Consider the following 25484-nt stretch of genomic DNA (forward strand, 5'->3'; position numbering starts at 1 on the left):
AAATAACGTTTACGCATGGCCCCTGTGGTGCCCACGCAAGCTTTTCTCTAAACCTTCTTCAGCTAAAGATTGGACGTACTACGGCTGTGTACGTCCATAAAATCATCTTCGACTGAAGTCCCCACTTTTTGCCGAAAGTTTTGCTGCAGGCGTAGAAGGCAACACAGGCCTTCCTAACCCGTACTTCAATATTTAGTTTCCAGTTTAGCTTAGGGTCGAGTATAACTCCAAAATATTTTGAACTGGAAGACAATGATAGAATTTGACCGCTGAGTCACGTAACGTGAAGGGCGGTACTCTAGTTTTGGTGGTAAAAAGCAACAGTTCAGTTTTACTTTGGTTAACTCCTAGTCCACAACTCGTGGCCCAGCTGCTAACTTTCTTCAAAGCTGACTCCGTGATTTCAGTAATCACAGAGGTGTACTTTCCTGACACCAATAGCACCAAATCATCCGCGTAGGCTACCGCCTTCACTCCACATCTCTCTACATTAACGAGAATTGTATCCATGACCAGGAGCCATAGAAGAGGCGAAAGAACACCACCCTGGGGTGTTCCCCTACTCACGTGTTTTGTTGCGATTGTATTGCCTAGAGTGGCTCGAATCTTCCTACCACTGATCCTCGAAATAATCCATTCTCGAGTGAAGTCTTCTACACCGAACTTAACGAGCTATTCCTCTATGGATTCGGTAAGGACGTTGTAAAAAGCACCTTCTTAAAAGCACCTTCTTGAAATACGTAGCGAGCGGAATTTATTAAGCAATGATGATCTCTTTTGGTTGAATGGATACGTAAGACTATACATCTGAGCTTGCAGTTCAAGCCGAAATTAAAAATTACCCTGTTAAAACCTTTTTTATGACAATTTTAAACATACCTACAAGCATTTTTAAACCCAGTCGGGACAGTTATGCAATAAAAGACTAACCTTAGTCAAGGTAGGCATTTTTCGAATTGAAAAACATTTTAAACTTTACACTGATATACAGTAAAACGTGTCAAAAACGTTAATATTATATTAAAAAATCGGCTAATCGGGATATGAGTACTTATATTTTGTTCATTAAAGAAATGAAAAATAATAAAAACAACCATCATCTGTTCCAATAAAAAATTCAAATGTAAATATTCAAATGCTAAATAAACAATATCTTAAAAGAAATAAGTCAAAATACATAAGCTCAATTTTGATGGTTTTTGGCACATGATATTTATTCAGATTGTTCAAAGCTAATATTTGGTAAAGTTTTTCGGAGGCAGTTTGGCTTTATAAAGGCTTCACAAGCAGCGATTCAGCATCATTTTTGTTCTAAATCATTTTCGAATATGAGGCTCGCGTTTGTGCAAATTTTTGCACTGAGCGTTGTTGGTCTCCTGGCTAACGTGAGTGCGAAAGTTCCGAAAAATAGAATCGTGAATGAAAATAAAAATAGTGATTTATCGCCGGCACCGATAAATATTAACTCAGTGAATATATTCTTCCCCCAAAGTGATATAAGCTCTTATTTTAAGCAATTGGTATTAGGGGAAAATTCCAGTAGTGCCAAAATAAGTAGAACCAAGAGTTCAAAGTTAAAAAATAAACCGAAACGAAAACCAAAAAAAAAATCTAAGCCAAAACCGATCGCAAAAGTCTTACCGTCGACGCCAGAATTAAGTGTTACAAATTTAGATATTCAGTTATCAAAAGTGCGGTATCCGATCGAAAACCAAAATCTACCGGAACAATACGGCGAAATAAATGAACCCCTTTATAATGCGCAGCCATTAAGAAAACCCTTCAATAACTTCCCACCCTTTAATCAGCCCCTTAGAAATAGTCCCCCTCGTGGATCCTTTCCTGAATCCTTTATTTCTCCCGGTATCAAACAATATCCCTTTAACCAAAAACCCGAATATGGAAACAATCAGTATCCCCCGAATATCCAGCCAATACAGCAGAACCCCCAATATTACATTGAATGGATTATTAACCAAATACAAGAAGGATTATTGCAACCCTCTATTGGGATGCCAGTAGCTCCACCAGAATGGATAACCATAATAATCTCTCAAATCACCGACGGGTTATTGTATCCCGAAAAACCAAGGCCTCGCTGGCCATGGATAAATGATATAATAACAAAAATCCGAGTTAACTTGCTGAGACCAAAATGGTCGCAATCACAAAGTATTTGGATAGTAATACAAAATATTGTCAGTGAAATACTAGATCATGCTCCACAAATACCACCGAGTCCACAAAATCAACTCCCGGAATACGGTTTTCCACCAACATCGCAGAACTACCAAATTACCATCAATTTGATAATTGATCAGATACAAAACGAATTATTGCAACAATTACCTAATAAGCCAGATATTCCGCAACAATGGATTAGCATAATTATAACTCAAATCACAGACGGTTTATTGAACCCCGATGAACCAAGTCCCCGATCTCCATGGATCAATGAAATAATATTCGAAATCAGAGACATTATCCTTAGGCAAAATTGGCTTCAACCACAAGACATCTTTATAATAATAAGACGCATAGTGAATCAAATTTTTGAAAATGCGCCACAGCTTAACCCAAATGAACCTTACCAACAAGGGTGGATGAATCAATATTTTAATTTCTTTCAAAATACGAGACAACCAACTACCCCAAAACCAGAGGATCCACAGGGAATGGAACTGGTTAGTTGGATAACTCAATTATTTAACCCGTCCCAACAAGATAGCCCAATTCCAACGCCCGAAGAAAAAAAACAAGAACCTTCTGATGGTGGGATGCAGATATCCTGGTCAGAATTTCCAAAGGAAGAACAATTACAAACAACATCACCAATACCTTTCGGAAACTCAAAGGAACCAGAAACTCCTTCGCCCTTGGACGAACTTTTGGAAGGTAGTTATGGTGTAAGCTTCTGGCCACAGTCTTCCGGCGATCCAACAAATTTACAAGAACAACCAATACCAGAGGGTAAGCTGCAGGAAAAACCTACGACAATAACACCTTTACCATACGGAGACTTAATGGAACCACCAACCAGTGCGCCCTTGAGAGAATCCGAAAGTAGTTTAAGTGTTAGTTACTGGCCACTGCCTTCAGGCGACCTCCCACAGCAACAACCAACGCCAGAAGGAAAAGTTCAAGAACAACCTACGACAACAACACCTTCACTATATTCAGATCTATTAGCTTCAACAACTCCTTCACCTTTGGGAGAATCTTTCGATGATAGTTTAAGTGTTAGTTACTGGCCACTGCCTTCAGGTGACCAACCACAACCACAGCAACAACCAACGCCAGAAGGAAAACTACAAGAACAACCTACGACAACAACACCTTCACCATACGGAGATTTATTAGCATCGACAACTCCTTCGGCTTTGGGAGAATCTTCCGACCAAAGTTTAAGTGTTAGTTTCTGGCCACAGTATTTAGGCGACCTACCAAATCCACAAGAACAATCAACTCCAGAAGAAAAATTGCAAGAACACCCTACAACAACAACACCTTTACCATTCGGAGACTTAATGCAACCAACAACAAGCGCACCCATTGGAGAATCCGAAAGTAGTTTAAGTGTTAGTTACTGGCCACTGCCTTCAGGCGACCTCCCACAGCAACAACCAACGCCAGAAGGAAAAGTTCAAGAACAACCTACGACAACAACACCTTCACTATATTCAGATCTATTAGCTTCAACAACTCCTTCACCTTTGGGAGAATCTTTCGATGATAGTTTAAGTGTTAGTTACTGGCCACTGCCTTCAGGTGACCTACCACAACCACAAGAACAATCAACGCCAGAAGGAAAACTGCAAGAACAACCTACGACAACAACACCCACACAATATGGAGACTTAGCTGATTTAACAACTCCCTTGCCCTTAGGAGAACCTTACGAACTCAATTTAAGTGTGAGTTACTTTGCACATCCACAAGAACAATCAACGCCAGAAGGAAAACTACAAGAACAACCTACGACAACAACACCTTCACCATACGGTGATTTATTAGCATCAACAACTCCTTTACCTTTGGGAGAATCTTCCGACGAAAGTTTAAGTGTTAGTTTCTGGCCACAGTATTTAGGCGACCTACCAAATCCACAAGAACAATCAACTCCAGAAGAAAAATTGCAAGAACATTCTACAACAACAACACCTTTACCATTCGGAGACTTAATGCAACCAACAACAAGTGCACCCATTGGAGAATACGGAAATAGTTTAAGTGTAAGTTACTTTCCACATCCACAAGAACAATCAACGCCAGAAGGAAAACTACAAGAACAACCTACGACGACAACACCTTTACCATACGGAGGTTTATTAGCATCGACAACTCCTTCGGCTTTGGGAGAATCTTCCGACGAAAGTTTAAGTGTTAGTTTCTGGGCACAGTATTTAGGCGACCCACCAAATTCACAAGAACAATCAACGCCAGAAGAAAAACTGCAAGAAAACCCTACAACAACAACACCTTTACCATTCGGAGACTTAATGCAACCAACAGAAAGTGCACCCATTGGAGAATACGAAGGTAGTTTAAGTTTAAGTTACTGGCCCCTGCCTTCAGGCGACCTACCACAACCACAGCAACAACCAACGCCAGAAGGAAAACTGCAAGAACAACCTACGACAACAACACATACACCATATGGAGACTTAGCTGATTTAACAACTCCCGTGCCATTGGGAGAACCTTCCGAAGACAGTCTTAGTGTAAGTTACTGGCCATTGCCTTCAGGCGACATACCACAACCACAACAACAACCAACGCCAGAAGGAAAACTGCCAGAACAATCTAAAACAACAACACCCACACCATATGGAGACTTAGCTGATTTAACAACTCCCTTGCCCTTAGGAGAACCTTACGAACTCAATTTAAGTGTGAGTTACTTTGCACATCCACAAGAACAATCAACGCCAGAAGGAAAACTACAAGAACAACCTACGACGACAACACCTTCACCATACGGAGATTTATTAGCATCGACAACTCCTTCGGCTTTGGGAGAATCTTCCCACGAAAGTTTAAGTGTTAGTTTCTGGCCACAGTATTTAGGCGACCCACCAAATTCACAAGAACAATCAACGCCAGAAGAAAAACTGCAAGAAAACCCTACAACAACAACACCTTTACCATTCGGAGACTTAATGCAACCAACAGAAAGTGCACCCATTGGAGAATACGAAGGTAGTTTAAGTTTAAGTTACTGGCCCCTGCCTTCAGGCGACGTACCACAACCACAGCAACAACCAACGCCAGAAGGAAAACTACAAGAACAACCTACGACAACAACACATACACCATATGGAGACATGGCTGATTTAACAACTCCCGTGCCATTGGGAGAACCTTCCGAAGACAGTCTTAGTGTAAGTTACTGGCCATTGCCTTCAGGCGACATACCACAACCACAACAACAACCAACGCCAGAAGGAAAACTGCCAGAACAATCTAAAACAACAACACCCACACCATATGGAGACTTAGCTGATTTAACAACTCCCTTGCCCTTAGGAGAACCTTACGAACTCAATTTAAGTGTGAGTTACTTTGCACATCCACAAGAACAATCAACGCCAGAAGGAAAACTACAAGAACAACCTACGACGACAACACCTTCACCATACGGAGATTTATTAGCATCGACAACTCCTTCGGCTTTGGGAGAATCTTCCCACGAAAGTTTAAGTGTTAGTTTCTGGCCACAGTATTTAGGCGACCCACCAAATTCACAAGAACAATCAACGCCAGAAGAAAAACTGCAAGAAAACCCTACAACAACAACACCTTTACCATTCGGAGACTTAATGCAACCAACAGAAAGTGCACCCATTGGAGAATACGAAGGTAGTTTAAGTTTAAGTTACTGGCCCCTGCCTTCAGGCGACGTACCACAACCACAGCAACAACCAACGCCAGAAGGAAAACTACAAGAACAACCTACGACAACAACACATACACCATATGGAGACATGGCTGATTTAACAACTCCCGTGCCATTGGGAGAACCTTCCGAAGACAGTCTAAGTGTAAGTTACTGGCCACTGCCTTCAGGCGACATACCACAACCACAACAACAACCAACGCCAGAAGGAAAACTGCCAGAGCAATCTAAAACCACAACACCCACACCATATGGAGACTTAGCTGATTTAACAACTCCCTTGCCCTTAGGAGAACCTTACGAACTCAATTTAAGTGTGAGTTACTTTGCACATCCACAAGAACAATCAACGCCAGAAGGAAAACTACAAGAACAACCTACGACGACAACACCTTCACCATACGGAGATTTATTAGCATCGACAAATCCTTCGGCTTTGGGAGAATCATCCCACGAAAGTTTAAGTGTTAGTTTCTGGCCACAGTATTTAGGCGATCCACCAAATCCACAAGAACAATCAACGCCAGAAGAAAAACTGCAAGAAAAACCTACAACAACAACACCTTTACCATTCGGAGACTTAATGCAACCAACAGAAAGTGCACCCATTGGAGAATACGATGATAGTTTAAGTGTTAGTTACTGGCCACTGCCTTCAGGTGACCTACCGCAACCACATCAACAACCAACGCCAGAAGGAAAACTACAAGAACAACCTACGACAACAACACTTTCACCATATGAAGACAAAAAAAGATCTACGACCATAAGACCCTATACTTCAGATTATTCTGATAATTGGTTTACAATCTCACAATACCCTAGCGAACAGATTGTTGACGATGAAAATGAAGACTTTGGTGAACTTCCACTCGATACTTCTACAGGTGGTTTCACCATTAATTGGATAGGGCTACCCGAAGGACAAGTCAAACAGCCAAGTGGCGAAGTTTTGTTACAAACTACAACCACAAGCTCTTCAAGTTCTTCAACGACAACACCATCAACTGTGGACTTTGGTGAAGTTCCCCACGAAACTTCTGAAGGTGGTTTCACCATTAAATGGATAGGGCACCCCGAAGGACAAGTGACACATCCAAGTGGCGAAGTTATATTGCAAACTTCGACAACACCATCAACTGTAGGTGAAGTTCCCCAAGAGACTACTCAAGGTGGCTTCACCATTAACTGGACTGGGCTACCCAATGGACAAGTAAACCAGCCAAGTGGCGAAGTTTTGTTACAAACTACAACCACAAGCTCTTTAAGTTCTTCAACGACAACACCATCAACTATAGACTTTGGTGAAGTTCCCCATGAGACTTCTGAAGGTGGATTCACAATTAACTGGATAGGGCACCCCGAAGGACAAGTGAAACATCCAAGTGGCGAAGTTGTATTGCAAACTTCGACAACACCATCAACTGTAGGTGAAGTTCCCCAAGAGACTACTCAAGGTGGTTTCACCATTAACTGGACTGGGCTACCCAATGGACAAGTAAACCAGCCAAGTGGCGAAGTTTTGTTACAAACTACAACCACAAGCTCTTCAAGTTCTTCAACGACAACACCATCAACTATAGACTTTGGTGAAGTTCCCCATGAGACTTCTGAAGGTGGATTCACAATTAACTGGATAGGGCACCCCGAAGGACAAGTGAAACATCCAAGTGGCCAAGTTGTATTGCAAACTTCGACAACACCATCAACTGTAGGTGAAGTTCCCCAAGAGACTACTCAAGGTGGCTTCACCATTAACTGGACTGGGCTACCCAATGGACAAGTGAACGAGCCAAGTGGCGAAGTTTTGTTACAAACTACAACCACAAGCTCTTCAAGTTCTTCAACGACAACACCATCAACTGTGGACTTTGGTGAAGTTCCCCATGAGACTTCTGAAGGTGGATTCACAATTAACTGGATAGGGCACCCCGAAGGACAAGTGAAACATCCAAGTGGCGAAGTTGTATTGCAAACTTCGACAACACCATCAACTGTAGGTGAAGTTCCCCAAGAGACTACTCAAGGTGGTTTCACCATTAACTGGACTGGGCTACCCAATGGACAAGTAAACCAGCCAAGTGGCGAAGCTTTGTTACAAACTACAACCACAACCTCTTCAAGTTCTTCAACGACAACACCATCAACTGTGGACTTTGTTGAAGTTCCACAAGAGACTTCTGAAGGTGGTTTCACCATTAACTGGATAGGGCACCCCGAAGGACAAGTGAAACAGCCAAGTGGCGAAGTTATATTGCAAACTTCGACAACACCGTCAACTGTAGGTGAAGTTCCCCAAGAGACTACTCAAGGTGGTTTCACCATTAACTGGACTGGGCTACCCAATGGACAAGTAAGCCAGCCAAGTGGCGAAGTTTTGTTACAAACTACAACCACAAGCTCTTCAAGTTCTTCAACGACAACACCATCAACTGTGGACTTTGGTGAAGTTCCACAAGAGACTTCTGAAGGTGGTTTCACCATTAACTGGATAGGGCACCCCGAAGGACAAGTGAAACAGCCAAGTGGCGAAGTTATATTGCAAACTTCGACAACACCGTCAACTGTAGGTGAAGTTCCCCAAGAGACTACTCAAGGTGGCTTCACCATTAACTGGACTGGGCTACCCAATGGACAAGTAAACCAGCCAAGTGGCGAAGTTTTGTTACAAACTACAACCACAAGCTCTTTAAGTTCTTCAACGACAACACCATCAACTATGGACTTTGGTGAAGTTCCCCATAAGACTTCTGAAGGTGGATTCACAATTAACTGGATAGGGCACCCCGAAGGACAAGTGAAACATCCAAGTGGCGAAGTTGTATTGCAAACTTCGACAACACCATCAACTGTAGGTGAAGTTCCCCAAGAGACTACTCAAGGTGGTTTCACCATTAACTGGACTGGGCAACCCAATGGACAAGTAAACCAGCCAAGTGGCGAAGTTTTGTTACAAACTACAACCACAAGCTCTTCAAGTTCTTCAACGACAACACCATCAACTGTGGACTTTGGTGAAGTTCCACAAGAGACTTCTGAAGGTGGTTTCACCATTAACTGGATAGGGCACCCCGAAGGACAAGTGAAACAGCCAAGTGGCGAAGTTATATTGCAAACTTCGACAACACCGTCAACTGTAGGTGAAATTCCCCAGGAGACTACTCAAGGTGGCTTCACCATTAACTGGACTGGGCTACCCAATGGACAAGTAAACCAGCCAAGTGGCGAAGTTTTGTTACAAACTACAACCACAAGCTCTTTAAGTTCTTCAACGACAACACCATCAACTATGGACTTTGGTGAAGTTCCCCATAAGACTTCTGAAGGTGGATTCACAATTAACTGGATAGGGCACCCCGAAGGACAAGTGAAACATCCAAGTGGCGAAGTTGTATTGCAAACTTCGACAACACCATCAACTGTAGGTGAAGTTCCCCAAGAGACTACTCAAGGTGGTTTCACCATTAACTGGACTGGGCTACCCAATGGACAAGTAAACGAGCCAAGTGGCGAAGTTTTGTTACAAACTACCACCAGAAGCTCTTTAAGTTCTTCAACCACAACACCATCAACTGTGGACTTTGGTGAAGTTCCCCACGAGACTTCTGAAGGTGGTTTCACCATTAACTGGATAGAGCACCCCGAAGGACCTGTGACACATCCAAGTGGCGAAGTTATATTGCAAACTTCGACAACACCATCAACTGTAGGTGAAGTTCCCCAAGAGACTACTCAAGGTGGTTTCACCATTAACTGGACTGGGCTACCCAATGGACAAGTAAGCCAGCCAAGTGGCGAAGTTTTGTTACAAACTACAACCACAAGCTCTTCAAGTTCTTCAACGACAACACCATCAACTGTGGACTTTGGTGAAGTTCCCCACGAAACTTCTGAAGGTGGTTTCACCATTAACTGGATAGGGCACCCCGAAGGACAAGTGACACATCCAAGTGGCGAAGTTATATTGCAAACTTCGACAACACCATCAACTGTAGGTGAAGTTCCCCAAGAGACTACTCAAGGTGGTTTCACCATTAACTGGACTGGGCTACCCAATGGACAAGTAAACCAGCCAAGTGGCGAAGTTTTGTTACAAACTACAACCACAAGCTCTTTAAGTTCTTCAACGACAACACCATCAACTATGGACTTTGGTGAAGTTCCCCATGAGACTTCTGAAGGTGGATTCACAATTAACTGGATAGGGCACCCCGAAGGACAAGTGAAACATCCAAGTGGCGAAGTTGTATTGCAAACTTCGACAACACCATCAACTGTAGGTGAAGTTCCCCAAGAGACTACTCAAGGTGGTTTCACCATTAACTGGACTGGGCTACCCAATGGACAAGTGAACGAGCCAAGTGGCGAAGTTTTGTTACAAACTACAACCACAAGCTCTTCAAGTTCTTCAACGACAACACCATCAACTGTGGACTTTGGTGAAGTTCCCCACGAAACTTCTGAAGGTGGTTTCACCATTAACTGGATAGGGCACCCCGAAGGACAAGTGACACATCCAAGTGGCGAAGTTACATTGCAAACTTCGACAACACCGTCAACTGTAGGTGAAGTTCCCCAAGAGACTACTCAAGGTGGTTTCACCATTAACTGGACTGGGCTACCCAATGGACAAGTAAGCCAGCCAAGTGGCGAAGTTTTGTTACAAACTACAACCACAAGCTCTTCAAGTTCTTCAACGACAACACCATCAACTGTGGACTTTGGTGAAGTTCCACAAGAGACTTCTGAAGGTGGTTTCACCATTAACTGGATAGAGCACCCCGAAGGACCTGTGACACATCCAAATGGCGAAGTTATATTGCAAACTTCGACAACACCATCAACTGTAGGTGAAGTTCCCCAAGAGACTACTCAAGGTGGTTTCACCATTAACTGGACTGGGCTACCCAATGGACAAGTAAGCCAGCCAAGTGGCGAAGTTTTGTTACAAACTACAACCACAAGCTCTTCAAGTTCTTCAACGACAACACCATCAACTGTGGACTTTGGTGAAGTTCCCCACGAAACTTCTGAAGGTGGTTTCACCATTAACTGGATAGGGCACCCCGAAGGACAAGTGACACATCCAAGTGGCGAAGTTATATTGCAAACTTCGACAACACCATCAACTGTAGGTGAAGTTCCCCAAGAGACTACTCAAGGTGGCTTCACCATTAACTGGACTGGGCTACCCAATGATCAAGTAAACCAGCCAAGTGGCGAAGTTTTGTTACAAACTACAACCACAAGCTCTTTAAGTTCTTCAACGACAACACCATCAACTATGGACTTTGGTGAAGTTCCCCATGAGACTTCTGAAGGTGGATTCACAATTAACTGGATAGGGCACCCCGAAGGACAAGTAAAACATCCAAGTGGCGAAATTGTATTGCAAACTTCGACAACACCATCAACTGTAGGTGAAGTTCCCCAAGAGACTACTCAAGGTGGCTTCACCATTAACTGGACTGGCCTACCCAATGTTCAAGTGAACGAGCCAAGTGGCGAAGTTTTGTTACAAACTACAACCACAAGCTCTTCAAGTTCTTCAACGACAACACCATCAACTGTTGACTTTGGTGAAGTTCCCTACGAGACTTCTGAAGGTGGTTTCACCATTAACTGGATGGGGCACCCCGAAGGACAAGTGACACATCCAAGGGGCGAAGTTATATTGCAAACTTCGACAACACCATCAACTGTAGGTGAAATTCTCCAAGAGACTACTCAAGGTGGTTTCACCATTAACTGGACTGGGCTACCCAATGGACAAGCAAACCAGCCAAGTGGCGAAGTTTTGTTACAAACAACCACCACAAGCTCTTCAAGTTCTTCAACGACAACACCATCAACTGTGGACTTTGGTGAAGTTCCCCACGAGACTTCTGAAGGTGGTTTCACCATTAACTGGATAGGGCACCCCGAAGGACAAGTGACACATCCAAGTGGCGAAGTTATATTGCAAACTTCGACAACACCATCAACTGTAGGTGAAGTTCCCCAAGAGACTACTCAAGGTGGTTTCACCATTAACTGGACTGGGCTACCCAATGGACAAGTAAACCAGCCAAGTGGCGAAGTTTTGTTACAAACTACAACCACAAGCTCTTCAAGTTCTTCAACGACAACACCATCAACTGTGGCCTTTGGTGAAGTTCCCCACGAAACTTCTGAAGGTGGTTTCACCATTAACTGGATAGGGCACCCCGAAGGACAAGTGACACATCCAAGTGGCGAAGTTATATTGCAAACTTCGACAACACCATCAACTGTAGGTGAAATTCTCCAAGAGACTACTCAAGGTGGTTTCACCATTAACTGGACTGGGCTACCCAATGGACAAGCAAACCAGCCAAGTGGCGAAGTTTTGTTACAAACAACCACCACAAGCTCTTCAAGTTCTTCAACGACAACACCATCAACTGTGGCCTTTGGTGAAGTTCCCCACGAAACTTCTGAAGGTGGTTTCACCATTAACTGGATAGGGCACCCCGAAGGACAAGTGACACATCCAAGTGGCGAAGTTACATTGCAAACTTCGACAACACCGTCAACTGTAGGTGAAGTTCCCCAAGAGACTACTCAAGGTGGTTTCACCATTAACTGGACTGGGCTACCCAATGGACAAGTAAGCCAGCCAAGTGGCGAAGTTTTGTTACAAACTACAACCACAAGCTCTTCAAGTTCTTCAACGACAACACCATCAACTGTGGAATTTGGTGAAGTTCCCCACGAAACTTCTGAAGGTGGTTTCACCATTAACTGGATAGGGCACCCCGAAGGACAAGTGACACATCCAAGTGGCGAAGTTATATTGCAAACTTCGACAACACCATCAACTGTAGGTGAAGTTCCCCAAGAGACTACTCAAGGTGGTTTCACCATTAACTGGACTGGGCTACCCAATGGACAAGTAAACCAGCCAAGTGGCGAAGTTTTGTTACAAACTACAACCACAAGCTCTTTAAGTTCTTCAACGACAACACCATCAACTGTGGACTTTGGTGAAGTTCCCCATGAGACTTCTGAAGGTGGATTCACAATTAACTGGATAGGGCACCCCGAAGGACAAGTGAAACATCCAAGTGGCGAAGTTGTATTGCAAACTTCGACAACACCATCAACTGTAGGTGAGGTTCCCCAAGAGACTACTCAAGGTGGTTTCACCATTAACTGGACTGGGCTACCCAATGGACAAGTAAACCAGCCAAGTGGTGAAGTTTTGTTACAAACTACAACCACAACCTCTTCAAGTTCTTCAACGACAACACCATCAACTGTGGACTTTGGTGAAGTTCCCCACACGACTTCTGAAGGTGGTTTCACCATTAACTGGATAGGGCACCCCGAAGGACAAGTGAAACCGCCAAGTGGCGAAGTTATATTGCAAACTTTGACAACACCGTCAACTGTAGGTGAAGTTCCCCAAGAGACTACTCAAGGTGGTTTCACCATTAACTGGACTGGGCTACCCAATGGACAAGTAAGCCAGCCAAGTGGCGAAGTTTTGTTACAAACTACAACCACAAGCTCTTCAAGTTCTTCAACGACAACACCATCAACTGTGGACTTTGGTGAAGTTCCACAAGAGACTTCTGAAGGTGGTTTCACCATTAACTGGATAGGGCACCCCGAAGGACAAGTGAAACAGCCAAGTGGCGAAGTTATATTGCAAACTTCGACAACACCGTCAACTGTAGGTGAATTTCCCCAAGAGACTAATCAAGGTGGTTTCAGTATTAACTGGACTGGGCTACCCAATGGACAAGTAAACCAGCCAAGTGGCGAAGTTTTGTTACAAACTACAACCACAAGCTCTTCAAGTTCTTCAACGACAACACCATCAACTGTGGACTTTGGTGAAGTTCCACAAGAGACTTCTGAAGGTGGTTTCACCATTAACTGGATAGGGTACCCCGAAGGACAAGTGAAACAGCCAAGTGGCGAAGTTGTATTGCAAACTTCGACAACACCGTCAACTGTAGGTGAAGTTCCCCAAGAGACTACTCAAGGTGGTTTCACCATTAACTGGACTGGGCTACCCAATGGACAAGAAAACCAGCCAAGTGGCGAAGTTTTGTTACAAACTACAACCACAAGCTCTTCAAGTTCTTCAACGACAACACCATCAACTGTGGACTTTGGTGAAGTTCCACAAGAGACTTCTGAAGGTGGTTTCACCATTAACTGGATAGGGCACCCCGAAGGACAAGTGACACATCCAAGGGGCGAAGTTATATTGCAAACTTCGACAACACCATCAACTGTAGGTGCAATTCCCCAAGAGACTACTCAAGGTGGTTTCACCATTAACTGGACCGGGCTACCCAATGGACAAGTAAACGAGCCAAGTGGCGAAGTTTTGTTACAGACTACCACCACAAGCTCTTCAAGTTCTTCAACCACAACACCATCAACTGTGGACTTTGGTGAAGTTCCCTACGAGACTTCTGAAGCTGGTTTCACCATTAACTGGATAGAGCACCCCGAAGGACCTGTGACACATCCAAGTGGCGAAGTTATATTGCAAACTTCGACAACACCATCAACTGTAGGTGAAGTTCCCCAAGAGACTACTCAAGGTGGTTTCACCATTAACTGGACTGGGCTACCCAATGGACAAGTAAGCCAGCCAAGTGGCGAAGTTTTGTTACAAACTACAACCACAAGCTCTTCAAGTTCTTCAACGACAACACCATCAACTGTGGACTTTGGTGAAGTTCCCCACGAAACTTCTGAAGGTGGTTTCACCATTAACTGGATAGGGCACCCCGAAGGACAAGTGACACATCCAAGTGGCGAAGTTATATTGCAAACTTCGACAACACCATCAACTGTAGGTGAAGTTCCCCAAGAGACTACTCAAGGTGGTTTCACCATTAACTGGACTGGGCTACCCAATGGACAAGTAAACCAGCCAAGTGGCGAAGTTTTGTTACAAACTACAACCACAAGCTCTTTAAGTTCTTCAACGACAACACCATCAACTATGGACTTTGGTGAAGTTCCCCATAAGACTTCTGAAGGTGGATTCACAATTAACTGGATAGGGCACCCCGAAGGACAAGTGAAACATCCAAGTGGCGAAGTTGTATTGCAAACTTCGACAACACCATCAACTGTAGGTGAAGTTCCCCAAGAGACTACTCAAGGTGGTTTCACCATTAACTGGACTGGGCTACCCAATGGACAAGTGAACGAGCCAAGTGGCGAAGTTTTGTTACAAACTATAACCACAAGCTCTTCAAGTTCTTCAACGACAACACCATCAACTGTGGACTTTGGTGAAGTTCCCCACGAAACTTCTGAAGGTGGTTTCACCATTAACTGGATAGGGCACCCCGAAGGACAAGTGACACATCCAAGTGGCGAAGTTATATTGCAAACTTCGACAACACCATCAACTGTAGGTGAAGTTCCCCAAGAGACTACTCAAGGTGGTTTCACCATTAACTGGACTGGGCTACCCAATGGACAAGTAAACCAGCCAAGTGGCGAAGTTTTGTTACAAACTACAACCACAAGCTCTTTAAGTTCTTCAACGACAACACCATCAACTATGGACTTTGGTGAAGTTCCCCATGAGACTTCTGAAGGTGGATTCACAATTAACTGGATAGGGCACCCCGAAGGACAAGTGAAACATCCAAGTGGCGAAGTTGTATTGCAAACTTCGACAACACAATCAACTGTAGGTGAAGTTCCCCAAGAGACTACTCAAGGTGGTTTCACCATTAACTGGACTGGGCTACCCAATGGACAAGTAAGCCAGCCAAGTGGCGAAGTTTTGTTACAAACTACAACCACAAGCTCTTCAAGTTCTTCAACGACAACACCATCAACTGTGGACTTTGGTGAAGTTCCACAAGAGACTTCTGAAGGTGGTTTCACCATTAACTGGATAGGGCACCCCGAAGGACAAGTGAAACAGCCAAGTGGCGAAGTTATATTGCAAACTTCGACAACACCGTCAACTGTAGGTGAAGTTCCCCAAGAGACTACTCAAGGTGGTTTCACCATTAACTGGACTGGGCTACCCAATGGACAAGTAAACCAGCCAAGTGGCGAGGTTTTGTTACAAACTACAACCACAAGCTCTTCAAGTTCTTCAACGACAACACCATCAACTGTGGACTTTGGTGAAGTTCCACAAGAGACTTCTGAAGGTGGTTTCACCATTAACTGGATAGGGCACCCCGAAGGACAAGTGAAACAGCCAAGTGGCGAAGTTATATTGCAAACTTCGACAACACCGTCAACTGTAGGTGAAGTTCCCCAAGAGACTACTCAAGGTGGTTTCACCATTAACTGGACTGGGCTACCCAATGGACAAGTAAGCCAGCCAAGTGGCGAAGTTTTGTTACAAACTACAACCACAAGCTCTTCAAGTTCTTCAACGACAACACCATCAACTGAGGACTTTAGTGAAGTTCCCCACGAAACTTCTGAAGGTGGTTTCACAATAAACTGGATAGGGCACCCCGAAGGACAAGTGAAACATCCAAGTGGCGAAGTTATATTGCAAACTTCGACAACACCGTCAACTGTAGGTGAAGTTCCCCAAAAGACTACTCAAGGTGGTTTCACCATTAACTGGACTGGGCTACCCAATGGACAAGTAAGCCAACCAAGTGGCGAAGTTTTGTTACAAACTACAACCACAAGCTCTTCAAGTTCTTCAACAACAACACCATCAACTGTGGCCTTTGGTGAAGTTCCCCACGAAACTTCTGAAGGTGGTTTCACCATTAACTGGATAGGGCACCCCGAAGGACAAGTGACACATCCAAGTGGCGAAGTTATATTGCAAACTTCGACAACACCATCAACTGTTGGTGAAGTTCCCCAAGAGACTACTCAAGGTGGTTTCACCATTAACTGGACTGGGCTACCCAATGGACAAGTAAACCAGCCAAGTGGCGAAGTTTTGTTACAAACTACAACCACAAGCTCTTTAAGTTCTTCAACGACAACACCATCAACTGCGGACTTTGGTGAAGTTCCCCACGAGACTTCTGAAGGTGGTTTCACAATTAACTGGATAGGGCACCCCGAAGGACAAGTGAAACATCCAAGTGGCGAAGTTATATTGCAAACTTCGACAACACCATCAACTGTAGGTGAAGTTCCCCAAGAGACTACTCAAGGTGGTTTCACCATTAACTGGACTGGGCTACCTAATGGACAAGTGAACGAGCCAAGTGGCGAAGTTTTGTTACAAACTACAACCACAAGCTCTTTAAGTTCTTCAACGACAACACCATCAACTGTGGACATTGGTGAAGTTCCCCACGAAACTTCTGAAGGTATTTTCACCATTAACTGGATAGGGCATCCCGAAGGACAAGTGAAACATCCAAGTGGCGAAGTTATATTGCAAACTTCAACAACACCATCAACTGTAGGTGAAGTTCCCCAAGAGACTACTCAAGGTGGTTTCACCATTAACTGGACTGGGCTACCCAATGGACAAGGAAACCAGCCAAGTGGCGAATTTTTGTTACAAACTACAACCACAAGCTCTCCAAGTTCTTCAACGACAACACCATCAACTGTGGACTTTGGTGAATTTCCCCACGAGACTTCTGAAGGAGGTTTCACCATTAACTGGATGGGGCACCCCGAAGGACAAGTGAAACAGCCAAGTGGCGAAGTTATATTGCAAACTTCGACAACACCGTCAACTGTAGGTGAAGTTCCCCAAGAGACTACTCAAGGTGGTTTCACCATTAACTGGACTGGGCTACCCAATGGACAAGTGAACGAGCCAAGTGGCGAAGTTTTGTTACAAACTACAACCACAAGCTCTTCAAGTTCTTCAACGACAACACCATCAACTGTGGACTTTGATGAAGTTCCCCACGAAACTTCTGAAGGTGGTTTCACAATAAACTGGATAGGGCACCCCGAAGGACAAGTGAAACAGCCAAGTGGCGAAGTTATATTGCAAACTTCGACAACACCGTCAACTGTAGGTGAAGTTCCCCAAGAGACTACTCAAGGTGGTTTCACCATTAACTGGACTGGGCTACCCAATGCACAAGTAAACCAGCCAAGTGGCGAAGTTTTGTTACAAACTACAACCACAAGCTCTTCAAGTTCTTCAACGACAACACCATCAACTGTGGACTTTGGTGAAGTTCCCCACGAGACTTCTGAAGGTGGTTTCACCATTAACTGGATAGGGCAAGCCGAAGGACAAGTGAAACAGCCAAGTGGCGAAGTCATATTACAAACTTCAACAACACCATCAACTGTAGGTGAAGTTCCCCAAGAGACTACTCAAGGTGGTTTCACCATTAACTGGACTGGGCCACCCAATGGACAGGTGAACGAGCCAAGTGGCGAAGTTTTGTTACAAACTACAACCACAAGCTCTTTAAGTTCTTCAACGACAACACCATCAACTGTGGACATTGGTGATGTTCCCCACGAAACTTCTGAAGGTGGTTTCACCATTAACTGGATAGGGCATCCCGAAGGACAAGTGAAACATCCAAATGGCGAAGTTATATTGCAAACTTCAACAACACCATCAACTGTAGGTGAAGTTCCCCAAGAGACTACTCAAGGTGGTTTCACCATTAACTGGACTGGGCTACCCAATGGACAAGTGAACGAGCCAAGTGGCGAAGTCTTGTTACAAACTACAACCACAAGCTCTTCAAGTTCTTCAACGACAACACCATCAACTGTGGACTTTGGTGAAGTTCTCCATGAAACTTCTGAAGGTGGTTTCACAATAAACTGGATAGGGCACCCCGAAGGACAGGTGAAACATCCAAGTGGTGAAGTTATATTGCAAACTTCGACAACACCATCAACTGTAGGTGAAGTTCCCCAAGAGACTACTCAAGGTGGTTTCACCATTAACTGGACTGGGCTACCCAATGGACAAGTGAACGAGCCAAGTGGCGAAGTTTTGTTACAAACTACAACCACAAGCTCTTCAAGTTCTTCAACGACAACACCATCAACTGTGGACTTTGATGAAGTTCCCCACGAAACTTCTGAAGGTGGTTTCACAATAAACTGGATAGGGCACCCCGAAGGACAAGTGAAACATCCAAGTGGCGAAGTTATATTGCAAACTTCGACAACACCGTCAACTGTAGGTGAAGTTCCCCAGGAGACTACTCAAGGTGGTTTCACCATTAACTGGACTGGGCTACCCAATGGACAAGTAAACCAGCCAAGTGGCGAAGTTTTGTTACAAACTACAACCACAAGCTCTTTAAGTTCTTCAACGACAACACCATCAACTGTGGACTTTGGTGAAGTTCCCCACGAGACTTCTGAAGGTGGTTTCACCATTAACTGGATAGGGCAAGCCGAAGGACAAGTGAAACAGCCAAGTGGCGAAGTCATATTACAAACTTCAACAACACCATCAACTGTAGGTGAAGTTCCCCAAGAGACTACTCAAGGTGGTTTCACCATTAACTGGACTGGGCCACCCAATGGACAGGTGAACGAGCCAAGTGGCGAAGTTTTGTTACAAACTACAACCACAAGCTCTTTAAGTTCTTCAACGACAACACCATCAACTGTGGACATTGGTGATGTTCCCCACGAAACTTCTGAAGGTGGTTTCACCATTAACTGGATAGGGCACCCCGAAGGACAAGTGAAACATCCAAGTGGCGAAGTCATATTACAAACTTCAACAACACCATCAACTGTTGGTGGAAATCCCCAAGAGACTACTCAAGGTGGTTTCGCCATTAACTGGACAGGGCACCCCGAAGGACAATTGAAACATCCAAGTGGCGAAGTTATATTACAAACTTCAACAACACCATCAACTTTAGGTGAAGTTCCCCAAGAGACTACTCAAGGTGGTTTCACCATTAACTGGACTGGGCTACCCAATGGACAAGTAAACCAGCCAAGTGGCGAAGTTTTGTTACAAACTACAACCACAAGCTCTTCAAGTTCTTCAACGACAACACCATCAACTGTGGACTTTGGTGAAGTTCCCCATGAGACTTCTGAAGGTGGTTTCACCATTAACTGGATAGGGCATCCCGAAGGACAAGTGAAACATCCAAGTGGCGAAGTCATATTACAAACTTCAACAACACCATCAACTGTTGGTGGAAATCCCCAAGAGACTACTCAAGGTGGTTTCGCCATTAACTGGACAGGGCACCCCGAAGGACAATTGAAACATCCAAGTGGCGAAGTTATATTACAAACTTCAACAACACCATCAACTTTAGGTGAAGTTCCCCAAGAGACTACTCAAGGTGGTTTCACCATTAACTGGACTGGGCTACCCAATGGACAAGGAAACCAGCCAAGTGGCGAATTTTTGTTACAAACTACAACCACAAGCTCTCCAAGTTCTTCAACGACAACACCATCAACTGTGGACTTTGGTGAAGTTCCCCACGAGACTTCTGAAGGAGGTTTCACCATTAACTGGATGGGGCACCTCGAAGGACAAGTGAAACAGCCAAGTGTCGAAGTTATATTGCAAACTTCGACAACACCGTCAACTGTAGGTGAAGTTCCCCAAGAGACTACTCAAGGCGGTTTCACCATTAACTGGACTGGGCTACCCAATGCACAAGTAAACCAGCCAAGTGGCGAAGTTATACCGCAAACTTCAACAACACCATCAACTGTAGGTGAAGTTCCCCACGAGATATCTGAAGGTGGTTTCACCATTAACTGGATAGGGCACCCCGAAGGACAAGTGAAACATCCAAGTGGCGAAGTTATATTGCAAACTTCGACAACACCATCAACTGTAGGTGAAGTTCCCCAAGAGACTACTCAAGGTGGTTTCACCATTAACTGGACTGGGCTACCCAATGGACAAGTAAACCAGCCAAGTGGCGAAGCTTTGTTACAAACTTCAACAACGCCATCAACTGTAGGTGAAATTCCACAAGAGATTACTCAAGGTGGTTTTACCATTAACTGGACTGGGCTACCCAATGGACAAGGAAACCAGCCAAGTGGCGAATTTTTGTTACAAACTACAACCACAAGCTCTCCAAGTTCTTCAACGACAACACCATCAACTGTGGACTTTGGTGAAGTGCCCCACGAGACTTCTGAAGGTGGTTTCACCATTAACTGGATAGGGCACCCCGAAGGACAAGTGACACAGCCAAGTGGCGAAGTCATATTACAAACTTCAACAACACCATCAACTGTAGGTGGAAATCTCCAAGAGACTACTCAAGGTGGTTTCACCATTAACTGGACTGGGCTACCCAATGCACAAGTAAACCAGCCAAGTGGCGAAGTTATACCGCAAACTTCAACAACACCATCAACTGTAGGTGAAGTTCCCCACGAGATTTCTGAAGGTGGTTTCACCATTAACTGGATAGGGCACCCCGAAGGACAAGTGACACAGCCAAGTGGCGAAGTCATATTACAAACTTCAACAACACCATCAACTGTAGGTGGAAATCTCCAAGAGACTACTCAAGGTGGTTTCACCATTAACTGGACTGGGCTACCCAATGCACAAGTAAACCAGCCAAGTGGCGAAGTTATACCGCAAACTTCAACAACACCATCAACTGTAGGTGAAGTTCCCCAAAAGACTACTCAAAGTGGTTTCACAATTAATTGGACTGGGCTACCCAATGGACAAGATCAGACTACAACTTCTCGTCCTTATGAATCTAATGAATCTATCTCGTATAGTGGAGTTTTTAGTGAAGAGAATATTGAAACACAATCAACAACAGAAGTTCCTGAAGAATCGTTTGAATACAACTCTATTAGTGGGACATATAACGAAGAATATGGTCAGATCAACGCAACAACTGGAAATCCTGAGGAATCAAATGAATCCAGCTTGAGTGAAGAATCTGGGGAATTTGGCTGGATAAGTGGAGCTTTTAATGAAACATCCTCTCAAAACCAGTCAAAGACAGAAGATTCGGATTATTCAGATGAATCTGGTTGGATAAGCGATGCATCGAATGAAGAAGATGGCCAAGGTTTTTCAACCACTGAAGGGCCTGAAGAATCGTATGAATCCGGGTGGATGAGTGGAACATATAATGAACAACAGACTGACATATCATCAACAACAACTGAAAGTCCAGAAGAATCTGATGAATCTGGTTGGATGAGTGGAACATATATTGGGGAACGTATTGAAAATACTTCAACAACAACTGAAAGTCCAGAAGAATCTGATGAATCTCGTTGGATGAGTGGAACATATATTGGGGAACGTATTGAAAATACTTCAACAACAACTGAAAGTCCAGAAGAATCTGATGAATCGGGTTGGATGAGTGGAACATACATTGGGGAACGTATTGAAAATACTTCAACAACTACTGAAAGTCCAGAAGAATCTGATGAATCGGGTTGGATGAGTGGAACATATATTGGGGAACGTATTGAAAATACTTCAACAACAACTGAAAGTCCAGAAGAATCTGATGAATCTGGTTGGATGAGTGGAACATATATTGGGGAACGTATTGAAAATACTTCAACAACAACTGAAAGTCCAGAAGAATCTGATGAATCTGGTTGGATGAGTGGAACATATATTGGGGAACGTATTGAAAATACTTCAACAACAACTAAAAGTCCAGAAGAATCTGATGAATCTGGTTGGATGAGTGGAACATATATTGGGGAACGTATTGAAAATACTTCAACAACAACTGAAAGTCCAGAAGCGGGAACATATAATGCAGAATATACTGAAAATAAGTCAGCAGCTGAACGTCCTGATGAGTCTGATGAATCTGGGTGGATGAGTGGCACATACAGCCAAAACTATGGAAGGGAAACAACAACTGAAATTTCTCCAAGTATGTCAGGTTCGATAAGAGGCGAAATTAATATAGATGAAGACAGTGAATTTGAAGAAAACGTCGTGGAGACAGAAAAAATCATTGAACCATCTGGAGTTGTAGACGATATAACAATAAACGAATCAGATAAAAATACAGTTGTAAGAAACCCCGATGGTAGCATAACTAAGACCTTTAGTGAAACATGGTCCGAAACAATTAAACCAGATTCAAGCGAGGAAAACGTACCTTCGGATGAGCCAGCAAATTCCGATGAGCAAACTGATGAACAAAACCTCACAATTGAAGCAACAACTCCACTCAGCACTGAAATTGGTAATATTTGAATTAAATATTTATATTAAAATAAAACTAATCGATATTCATCACTTTTAGGTAATGCTGGGGAAGTTAAGGGCCACGCACCCAACAGTATTGGTTACCCAAGCAATCCATCAATGGGCTACTTGAATGGCCAGTGGTGGGGCGGACAACAGCAGGGGCATAGTCCAGTTCAAAATCCAACCCAAATCCCAGCACATCCACCAATTAATAACCCGGCTTGGATGAGCGGTTCTTTAACAATCAATGGGATCAGAGGTGGTCACGCACCTGCCTACCAACCTCCACCTCCTCCACAACATCCACAATATAATTATGGATATACCCAGGGTTATGGATATGGCTATGGACCCATGCACGGCCTCCCTCATGGACCTGTGCACGGATCTCTTCATGGATCTCCGCATCTAGGTCCACACGGTTCTACTCAAGGACAACTTCATGTAGGTCCTCAAGGTGCTCTTCAAAAGCCTCCCCACGCATCACCCCATGGACCACCCCAAGGACCTCTACATGGATCTATACATGGAACAATACATGCACCCCCACATGGACCTTCTTATGGAGCTCCTCATGTACCTCCTCATGGATCTCCACATGGACTTCCTCATGCATCTCCTCATGGACTTCCTCATGAATCTCCACATGGACTTCCCCATGGATCTCCACATGGACTTCCCCATGGATCTCCCCACGGATCTCCACATGGACTTCCCCATGGATCTCCACATGGACTTCCCCATGGTTCTCCACATGGACCTTCTTATGGACCTCCTCAAGGACCAATCCACGGGCCTCCTTACGGACCACACACTGGACAAGGACCACTTCAAAGACCTCCTCAAGGACCACTTCAAGGACTTCCTCATGGTCCACATGGAACTATTCAAGGATCTTCGCATGTATCTGCACATGGATCTCTTACCCACGCACCAATACAAAGTTCTCCTCACGGAACAATGAATGCAGCTTCTCATGGATCAATACATGGAGCAATACACGGACCACCTCATGCACCTCCTCATGGCCTTGTTCATGGAGCTGCTTTTGGAATGAATCATGGGCCACAATACAGTCACGGAATGGGACATGGTCCTCAATATGGACCAAGTCACGGTCATGGACATGGATACATGTACGGGCATAATTTGATGCATGGCCATGGGCACGGTCACGGACACATGCATGGACATGATCATGGTCATGGACATGGACACGGACATATGCATGGACATGGTCATATGCGTGGACATGGGCATGGACGAAGACGTGGACATGGACACGGACACGGACATGGACATTTGCATATGCATGGTCATGGACACGGCCATGGACACGGACATCACCATCACCACGATCATCACCACCATGATGATCACCACCACGACCATCATGACCATCACGATGATCATCACCATGATCACCATGATGACCATCACGATGTAAAACCCTCAATAACCTTAACAATTGGTGAACACGATCATGATCATGACCATGATCATTTGGAACCTCAAGTTAATGGTCAATTGCAACTTAACGCAAGCAGTCACATTGTTGCAAAAACTCACCAAAATAATGTCCAAATTCAACTTCCCGTTTCACAAGAACCCTCCAACTCAAATCAACGAACACCTTCAGGAAAGAAGAAACCCAAAACAATGAGCACAATTACGATTAATCTTGACAAGGGAAGAAAACCAAAAAGGCCAATTGGAAGGCCAATTGGAAGGCCACTATCTCCAAAAGCAGTAGATATTAAACCAGTTCAGGGCAGATTACCAATGCTTGGTAGTCCCCCATCTACCGGTAGCATAAATCCTCCAAATTTTAATTCCATGAATATGAATGGAAATACTAACCAATATTCATCAGCGAGCTTCACCTATGGAATGAATGGAGGCCAAGCCCCACTGAATAATTTCAACTACCCACCCCATCAGCAACCACCAAACTTTGGTCATGGTCAAGTCGGTAGCCCTCCACAAATGTATTCACCTATGAATCCTGCTCAAATTCCACCACCACCATTTCCAGCTGGAAATGGATTTCAACAGAGTGGTTTATACGGAGTAAATCAATATTCACCAAATGTTCCAACAGGAGACATTGGAGGAGGAATGTCGATGAATGTAAATTCAAATGGAAACCGAATGAAGAGAAGGGGACAATTTGGACCTAGATTGTAGAATTTGTGATCCACAATTAATAAACTGCTAGCTGTATAAATACTTTATGATTAGTTCCTCCATTATGGAGTGTTATTATAATTTTATGATAAAACGATTCGATGTAATTTATTTTGGTTTTGAAAGAGAAATAAAACGAAACAAAAAATGTTAATTTATATAAATATATTTGAAAATCGATCTCAGAAACGTAAGGACCGATTTGCGTTGATTACGTAAGTAGTGCCATCCTGATGTCTTCGATGTCCATATCATCTAATTGGGTCACAAGAAGCT

The 25484-nt window shown here is 44.0% G+C and overlaps 1 protein-coding gene across 1 annotated transcript; it reads left to right on the plus strand.

Moving 5' to 3' along the window:
* Positions 1 to 1328: 1328 nt before the first annotated feature.
* Positions 1329 to 25362, plus strand: LOC129951747 (mucin-16-like). Its single transcript, XM_056064068.1, has 3 exons — positions 1329 to 1520; positions 1617 to 23016; positions 23077 to 25362. Exons 1-3 carry the CDS (start codon positions 1329 to 1331, stop codon positions 25206 to 25208), a joined length of 23724 nt encoding a protein of 7907 aa, XP_055920043.1. The 3' UTR covers positions 25209 to 25362.
* The last annotated feature ends 122 nt before the right edge of the window (positions 25363 to 25484 follow it).

This window comes from Eupeodes corollae, chromosome 1 (genome assembly GCF_945859685.1).
Source record: "Eupeodes corollae chromosome 1, idEupCoro1.1, whole genome shotgun sequence".
Classification (NCBI taxonomy): Eukaryota; Metazoa; Arthropoda; class Insecta; order Diptera; family Syrphidae; genus Eupeodes; species Eupeodes corollae.

Coding starts and splice junctions, on each gene's coding strand:
- LOC129951747 (XM_056064068.1), top strand. CDS start 1,329: ATGAGGCTCGCGTTTGTGCAAATTTTTGCACTGAGCGTTGTTGGTCTC. Junction 1,521..1,616: donor GCTCTTATTTTAAGCAATTG/GTATTAGGGGAA, acceptor AAAAAATCTAAG/CCAAAACCGATCGCAAAAGT. Junction 23,017..23,076: donor TCCACTCAGCACTGAAATTG/GTAATATTTGAA, acceptor CATCACTTTTAG/GTAATGCTGGGGAAGTTAAG.